This window comes from Triticum dicoccoides, chromosome 4A (assembly GCF_002162155.2).
Source record: "Triticum dicoccoides isolate Atlit2015 ecotype Zavitan chromosome 4A, WEW_v2.0, whole genome shotgun sequence".
Taxonomy (NCBI): Eukaryota; Viridiplantae; Streptophyta; class Magnoliopsida; order Poales; family Poaceae; genus Triticum; species Triticum dicoccoides.
The window spans coordinates 660770924-660779652 of NC_041386.1; the positions used below are offsets into that span (position 1 = coordinate 660770924).

An 8729-nucleotide genomic window follows, 5' to 3' on the forward strand; every position below is an offset into this window, starting at 1 on the left:
ACAGGATAATCCTCTCCGGCCTACACTAGTCCTTGCATGATTCTTCAAGGGGACACCACCAGGCTACCACCAGATGGTTGGATCTTTTTTTTTTGCGAAATAATTTGTGTTACTCAAAATTAAGGGATTACAGTCATGAGTATAAAGTGGGTGATGTTTGTTAAAAAAAAGTCTAGACGTTCTTTGGACCGGAGCCAGGCCAAACAAGACTACGCTGTGTTCTGCCAAAATTGGCCATAAAGTGACTCACGCTAGTTTGGCCACGAAGAATATGGGTAACACAAGAATTAGCCATGGATGGCATTATTTCATTTGGAGATACAAAACCATAATCAAATCCCAACAACAATCATATCGATGATCTGGTAGATCCCAAGATGTCAACATCAAGATATGCATTCCCGCAAAAAAAAAAAAAACATCAAGATATGCATGGACATGAACTGGTCGTGTTCATTTATTATTCAGTAGCCGTATACAAACTTTGAAAGTGGATGGAAATAACTACTACGTGCAAAAATGATATAACCATATACATAAAAAATAGCTGAAGCACCAGACTAATTAGCCAAAGGACCAACACTAGTAATCAATGTCTATTTTGCTCAAAAGGCCGGAACATGCTGATATCTCTGCTGTTCACCTCCTGACGGGGCCTCGCGTTCTTCTCCATGTCCTGCATGTAGGGTTGAAGGAAAATCAGTCCCAATTTTTTTTAGCCCATGGGTGAAGATCGACCAAATTAAAGGCGGCTTTCATTTTGCTGTGGAATTTCTAGAGGTCCACGGTTAAGGTCTACCATCCGACACGAGTCTAAAGACAGTAAAGTGCTGAAAGACAAGAGTTCAACGCACAAAGACAATAGCAAGACTTCTCTTTCATGAAAAGGATTAGAGAAACAGAAGGGAACAAAAACTTACGTCGTGAACGGCCTCCCTGAGAAGCTCCAGCTGGTGCCTTGACACAGTGCGCACCTGAAAATTCAACCAGATCGAGAAAACGAAAAGTTTCAGTAACATCAAATGTAATATATATATATATCACCCCTGAATTCCATCATCATTCACCAACCATCCAATGCATGGTGTATAATAGGACTTGTGCACACATCTAGCTGGCGTGCGTTCCACTGATCTAAATTCCAATCAATCTAAAGTGAAGGAAAGACGAAACCGGTGGGAAGATACTTTGTGAATGAAAAATCAAAGGATTTGTAGATAGATCGAACTGCCAGCTCCGTGCCAACTGCTAAGTTCAAGAAGCGAATTCTTTTATTTGACAGTTGCAAGTAGTGTGTCATGTGATGGTCCAGAAATGAAATATTTTACTGATAGTTGTTAGTTGGTAGTTGTGTATGATGCAAGGTGAGGTGATGCGTGATCGTGAATGAATGAAACGGGGCGTACCCTCTTGACAATGGTCCAGATGACCCCTTCCGAGCAGGGCGGGGTGGTGAGGGAGCCCACGTAGCGGTAGTACACGCTGGCCTTTCCTCTGGCGCCCCTGGGATCCATCATCCCCATCTTCTCCTCCCTGTCCTTCCGATCAGCTATCATTTCCAGGTATGGTTCCAGCTGCGTTCGTAGTACAAGATTAGAATTAGTCCCATGTTGCCATGTTGGTGTTAGTTAAGCTTACTTATAATTAAGTTAAGTCCCATGTTGACGTGTTGGCTTTAGTTAATCAAGCTTAATTAATCCTGGTTTGTTAACTAAAGAAAAGAAGCAAGAAAGAAAAGAGAGGCACCTTGTGCAGGAAGGCGTCGTGGGCGCCAATCTCGTAGAAGACGCCGATGACGGCGGCCTTGCCATGGGCACTTTCGTGGAACATGTGGAGCTCCATGTCGTACCTGCGGCCATTGACGCTGTGCTCAGTGGGCGAGTGCCAGTGCAGCTGCCGGAGGTAGTAGGGCGTGCCGCCGATGGACACGCTTCCGGCGTCGCCCTCGAACTTGAGCATGATGTCGTGGCCGCGGTTGACGATGGTGGCGTTGGCGGGGATGTAGGAGTGGTTGAGGTAGCCGAGGCCGCGCACGAGGGAGACGCGTGGGCTGGCGAGGTCGATGGGCGACTGCATGTTGCCCTTGCCGCACGCGGACCACTCCTCCTTGATGTCGCCCCAGTGCGCCGGCCCGTTCTCCGCATCCAGCGAGTAGCTGAATTCCTCCTCATGGTCGGCTTCCTGCTGGGCTCTTGCTGCCGGGAGGAGGACGGAGGCCGAGAAGAGGAGGAGCACGGCAAGGAGAATATCCCGTGATGGAGGCATGTTGTCTCTCTCCTGGCCGGTCGTGGAGCTGGTGAGTTCTTGTGTGTGTTGAACCGGGGAAAGAGCTGGTGTGGGTGGTATATAGAGAGGCAGAGAGAATGACATGGGTCTGGCCGTCTGCCACGGCCGTGTTCATTAGGTTGGAACGTTTCAAACCTGTCAACTTGTTACGGCTTACGGTACAGCACTGACGCACACAACACAACGAAAGTTAACTTCGCCGGCGTTGTCTCGTCCCATTCCGTTGCACGAAAGTCGGGGTTTGGTGGGAAGCGGCACGGCCGGTCATTTTCTCCCTTTGTTTCAATGTAAACAAAACGAAACTGGACGGACGATTTGCCAAATTGGAACGCTATTTTGTTGGATCCATGCTATTTTTCATCGTCGATCGCGTAACATCTTTGAGAACCGATCCTCTCCTACGAACAGCGAGTTTTTTTTGTTCAGACCCAGATTCTGGAAGCACAGGCACAATTCTGAAAACGTTTCAAATCCCCGTTATCCACGAGGTTTCTCGCTCAGACGTGCCCACGCGTCAAATAGGATCAAGTAATTTCATGGAAACACAAGCTTTCATTTTCGGAGAGCAATTAGTTGCTCCACTGTAGCTGCCGCCTGCAGAAGAAGATTTCTAGGGGTAAACTGGCTTTAATATGGCGTGGTTGGTCAGCGAGTGTGCTGATGTACGCATATGGAAATGCTGCGAATGCACCACCTGGGGCGCATGCATGCATGCTTCGCAATAGCTGCCTGGCTCATTCTAAATGCAGTCATCCTCCGCTAGACCATTGGTCCTATTAGGTCGGCAACCCGAGTGAATAGCATAAAACTACCATTTTTCATGTTAGGATTTTAAAAAACTATCACAAATTTGTGTGTGACTGATAACTACCGAAATCAGGGTCGGCTGTTTCAAAAAACCCAAATCAACGAGGATTTAACAATTGATCACGATTATGACAGTCGGGGCCCGCATGTAAGAGAACTGATTGTTTGACCGTTTGTTTGACCGTTAACTGACATGTGGGACTCACATGCCGGTGTCTCTTCCATAGATTTATTTACAGAATAACCCCTATAACTATTTGGAAAACAATCAGGTCCCTGGAATCATTTTAAAAAAGCAATCAGGTCCCTGGGAGGTCGTCGTGCTGCTTGCACACCCGCACGTGGTGACCTCATCGGACTGCAGGGGCGGAGGATCCCCCATGTGCTCCCTCCGGCCACTCCCCCCTGCCTGGCCGTCCTACAGGGCCGGTGACAGGCTCCCTCCGGCCGCTCCCGTGCCCGGCAATGCCCCGGACGAGCCGCTGGAGCAGCCGCCGCCTCCCTCTGTGCGTGGGCGCCGCCACGCGTAGGAGCTCAGACTGCCGGAGCGGCGCTCCTCCCAGTCGCGCGAACGTGGACGAGGGCACCTGCAGCCGACGGCGGAGCGCGGGAGGAGGTAGACGTGTGGCCTGCCTGCGGCCGGTGGCGCGGGAGGGGCTGGTTGGGCGGCGGACGAGGAGCAGCTGGGCCTAGGGAGACATAGGGAGAAAAGGAGGTGGGTTGAGGAGCGGCCGGTGTTGAGCCCCGGTGATCAATGATGGCGGGCGGCAGAGGAGCTCTCGATCTGTTCTCCTCTGTTCCCGTGGCATTGGTGGCTCTTTAAAAAAACATGTGGGGTTTTAGGAATAGCTCCTTGGCTGAGGTGTGGCCCCACATGTCAATTAACGGTCAACCAGACGGTTTGTTTAGGGGTGGGTCCGACCTATCATAAACCGGATCAATTCTAAATCACATGGTGATTTGGGGTTTTTGAAACAGCCGACGCCAATTTTGGTAGTTATCAGTCACAAACAAATTTGTGGTAGTTTTCTGAAACCCTAACGCGAAAAGTGGTAGTTTTATGCTATTCACTCCGGCAACCCCACCCCTCTCCGGGTCTTCCTGTATGAAAGGAGGTTAAGCATATATTAACAAAAAACATATAATAAATTCTTCCTGAAAGGAGAGGAGGTTAATCATAGATTAACAAAAACCATATAATAAATTATTGCTGGCTCTTCAAATGGGTCCCTTCAAACGAATCGAAACCACATGCAGAATATAAAGTAACAATTTGACTTTTTGTAAAAAAAAGGATCCAAATCCGTTATGAAAGGTTCACCAGAATTGCTTGTTCTCCCTTCCTTCCGGTTTACAACAACAACAACAACAACAACAACAACAACAACAACAACAACAACAACAACAACAAAGCATTTAGTCTCAAACAAGTCGGGATAGACTAGAGATGAAACTCATAAGATCTCACGACCAACTCATGACTCTGGCACATGGATAGCAAGCTTCCACACCCCCCTGTCCATAGATAGTTCTTTGGTGATAAATGAATCCTTCAGGCCTCTCGTAACGGACTCCTCCCATGTCAAATTCTGTCTACCCCAACCTCTTTTGACATTCTCCGTACACTTTAGCCGTCCGCTATGCACTGGAGCTTCTCGAGGCCTGCTCTGAATATGGCCAAACCATCTCAGACGATATTGGATAAGCTTCCGGTTTATAAGGCTTATCTCAAAAAAATTATTTTCTACTTTATAAATCTTAATTTTATTACCCTCATTCACATGTACATATTTTAACGTGAATTAAACTTTGCATGCAAGGATTAAGAGAAAACTCACCCATGCATATAAAAGTTTTAGGTTATTTATTAATCACGCATACATTCACTGCAATTAATACATTGATAAACATAATTTCTTAAAAAACGAGCTCTTCAATTGAGTACTTTTGCAACATATAAAATTTGCGGAATAGCTGCACACACGACCTGTTATGCATGACAGGTGGACGATGGTAGGATCTGACGTTGCTTAGGTATGGAGGGATTCAATCCAATATTCTGCGCCGACTGGTGTGAGAGAGAGCATGAATCCTAGCATCAGCTGTACCCCACGCCTGCCATATTACTATTCACTAGGCCTGCTAAACAAAACACTTGATAGAACATGGCACAAATCTCTAGGTACTGTATCTGCATGAACGTACATGACAACCGGGTGTCCCGACCCCCGGGACCTAAAAATCTTGTCTCTTTAACTAATGGCCAGATATTTATGATTACTGTGGGATTTTCTAGCCAATTCCTTTTACTATATAATATAATATAATATAATACAATAATATAGCATAATATAATAGATATGTGTGATCAAAGCGTACATGTGGAGCAAGCTTGTAGAGCAAATCTAAAGCATAAGGTCTAAGGAAAGTATGGTCATTTTTACATTGCCTATTCAGATTGTAGTAGTGTTTTAAATGGATATGATCAAAATTCAGTTCTCGTACTGAGATCGGGCGATATCTTGATTATCCCTGTACGATTGAACAAATTGTGGGTGACTGAACCATTGCCCGAATGGTTTAAACTCTGATCTGGCACACGAGCATGGCTTGTCATCAATGTTTAAGATGAGAATGATGGCTTAGACTTCTTCTCTACCCATCCAACCATTGTTACCAAGAATGAAGTTCATAATAACTGTCAATTTGTAAACAAATGGATGTATGTTTCCCTCTTTCAAAGGTAACATAGCGTAGATGATTTTTGTGTGTGAATCAAACTAATAGGATATAGCAAATCAACTCAGTTGACCCCCGATACATAAATTAACGTCGGATAGTTGTACAGCAAGTATTCATGGTTTCAGAACAAGTACTGCTTCTGTATTTACATATGTTTTATAATTTTTAAAAGGAAAAAATGCACATGTAAATTGAGGGATGATTTTGTGTACATCCTACGCAAGTTCTAATACATTTGAGGTATTGGATTTCAGTTATATATAGGAGATCTATTGCAAATGCTCCATTAATGTTCTTTCTAGGGGAAACAATAAATGTGAGGAATCAAAGTACGTAGTCCATATTGTAGCAAGAAAGGCATCAAAATTCAAACTAGGACCGGACCCAGAGGTGGGAGTACAACATAATAACACGACATCTCTAATTAACTGTCCCAACATGATACACGTGTGATGCCAGTCTAGTAATCATGTTTCCCCCAGATGTAATATCCATGGTTGGTATGCACTATGCTACGGTTATATAAAAAGGCATGTGAGCATATACTACTATCATGAAGGGAGAAGATAGCAAATCAAATTGGCCATAATAAGTAGCTGGAATCCGAGATACCTACGCACGAGCTGATAAATACATAGCAGTGAGCTGCCGTAGCACCTTCACATCAGCAGTTCCTCAGGGATGAGCATAGTTACTATCCAAGTCTTTTAGTAATGTTCCCCTGGTGATGATGAATGAAGAGTACCCATATGTTCAAGAAGTAGCGATCATGTCTTATCTAAATGAGTGGCATAGGCTTGAGAAGCATCGATGATTATTCTACTACAGCAATACGTTATGAGTGAGCAATAATGTCCGTTTGTCCTTTCAAACTCCTTTAGAGAAGCCGGATTATAAGAGAAATTGGTGCAAGAATTTGTTTATCTGCCCCCCATCATGGTCCTCCTTGGCAATCATTGATATGTAAGGAGAAGCGACCAAGAATGTATACCAACCGCCACCTAGGATTATGTGACATCATGTGTTATTCATCACATAACTTAAAAGTGTCATCGAGTTAGTGAGGGGAAAGGTGTAAATATACACGAGTAATTATATATCAAAGTGCCTATTTTTTAGGTCATTCTTATCACCGAGTCTGCCGGTACAAGTTTTCGCACGCCCACAAGAGTAGAAACTAGGTCGGATACTTTAGTTTTGCCGACAACTCTTGATATGATCCAGAACCCAGTTGGGACTACGGACATGAAATAGAAGTTAGACTCTATATGCATGTTGTCAAATATATTTATGCTATCTTCAAATCATTAAAAAAATGTAGATTTATGCTCAATGTTAGAATTTGCACCTTCTCTTGACTTGGCTTGGGCCTGTCGACAAACGCCGAGTGGCTTAGGTCGAGTGAAAACTATCAATAGTGGAAAGTGAGTGGGAACCACAGGATTCCACCATGTCAAATGGGAGGAAACCCATGTGACCATGTAAAAAAAAGGGAAGGAAACGATACAGGAGCTGCCGTTTTGACACGCAGACGCACATGAACGATTGAGCTCATGACGTGTGGATGCACTGGAATTAATGAGTCGATCACCAGCCGTGAACAAGTGCACATACTAGCACATTGGACGCTCCTTCAAGTGAACATTTTTTCTTTCTATTTCCCCCCTTTTTTTCTCCTTTTAGTGTGTGTGTCTCAAAATTTTCTCTTTTACATTTTTTTTGCATTTTAGGTTTTTCGGTTTATTTATTTTCTATAGCACAAGACACGGAAGCATAAGTGTGCTTCAGGTGGAAGCACCCTTCCTCGCGGAGTATGGATGTGCTTCACATGGGAGCATATAGTTTGTATTCATATTTAGGAGGACAAGTTAGTTCATGATGGGAGCTCATGTGCGCTTCATGCGAAAACATAGTTGTACTTCACGTTGAGGGCACATGGTTCAATCAACACCTTATCTACATGAGATCAATATGTTATTACTAGATTGGCACAAAGTTAGGGAGCACTGGTTATTTCACATTGGAAGCACATGTTAGGTGTGTCTGGGAGCACGAATTTCACCCGAGAAAAGTTTATCAAAACCTTATCTACATGAGATGTAATTTTAAAGATCTTGTTACAACGAATACAATGATGACAATGGTTTGTTATTTGAATTCATCCGTTCTTGAGATATTGTGTTTCAAACCAATAGAAATATAGCACATACAACAAACCTCACATACCTCACGCAGGTGTAAAACTCACCAAAACTCTCTTATATAGCAACAAATAATGAACATGCACTATATTGTTTGTCATCATTAAAGGAGTTTGAAGTAATCTATGTAAAATATACCTTTTATTCAGTGATTTTAAGATTTCAGTGGCAAAACTTACAAAAACAATCATATTTGGGAGCAACTAACCAACGAGTATCCCTTGCGGGACAGCCACCGCCACATGTCGTGTGTCGGGCGCTACTTCGGGAGTTTTTTTTGTTAATTTTCTATACGAGTTTTTGCATTTTAGATGGTTTTTGCCAGTTTTTCCTAAGTTTTGGATGGGAAATATAAAAAATTGCATTAAAAACGCCTTTTCTTTCCTTTCACTAGAGTCACAGATTTGCTTCCATGAGCCGTGCCTCTTGAAAAGATTTTTTTTTTTGCTTCCTCAAGAGGCACAGATTTGCTTCTCGTGCAGGCACATGTGTGCTTCCACGAGAGGCACTCGGAAAGGGAAAAACACATTTTTTCTTCTTCCACGAGAGAAACATATTTGGTTTTCATGGATGGATATATAGGTTTGCTTGTGTGAGAGACATAGTTTCTTTTCGCTTCTAGGAGAGACATAAATTTGTTTCTCGTGGAGGTACAGGTTTGCTTCTGCGAGAGGCAAAAAAAAGGTTCCCTTA

The 8729-nt window shown here is 43.8% G+C and overlaps 1 protein-coding gene across 1 annotated transcript; it reads right to left on the minus strand.

Annotated features, from left to right (window-relative positions):
• Window positions 1-429: 429 nt before the first annotated feature.
• Window positions 430-2318, minus strand: LOC119287799 (alpha carbonic anhydrase 7-like). Its single transcript, XM_037567413.1, has 4 exons — window positions 1747-2318; window positions 1407-1574; window positions 921-974; window positions 430-676 (listed from the first exon to the last, which is right to left on the minus strand). The coding sequence occupies exons 1-4, from the start codon at window positions 2263-2265 to the stop codon at window positions 590-592; spliced, it is 828 nt and encodes a 275-aa protein (XP_037423310.1). The 5' UTR covers window positions 2266-2318; the 3' UTR covers window positions 430-589.
• Between the last annotated feature and the right edge of the window lie 6411 nt (window positions 2319-8729).

Coding starts and splice junctions, on each gene's coding strand:
- LOC119287799 (XM_037567413.1), bottom strand. CDS start 2,265: ATGCCTCCATCACGGGATATTCTCCTTGCCGTGCTCCTCCTCTTCTCG. Junction 1,575..1,746: donor ACGACGCCTTCCTGCACAAG/GTGCCTCTCTTT, acceptor CTACGAACGCAG/CTGGAACCATACCTGGAAAT. Junction 677..920: donor TCAGGGAGGCCGTTCACGAC/GTAAGTTTTTGT, acceptor CCCTACATGCAG/GACATGGAGAAGAACGCGAG.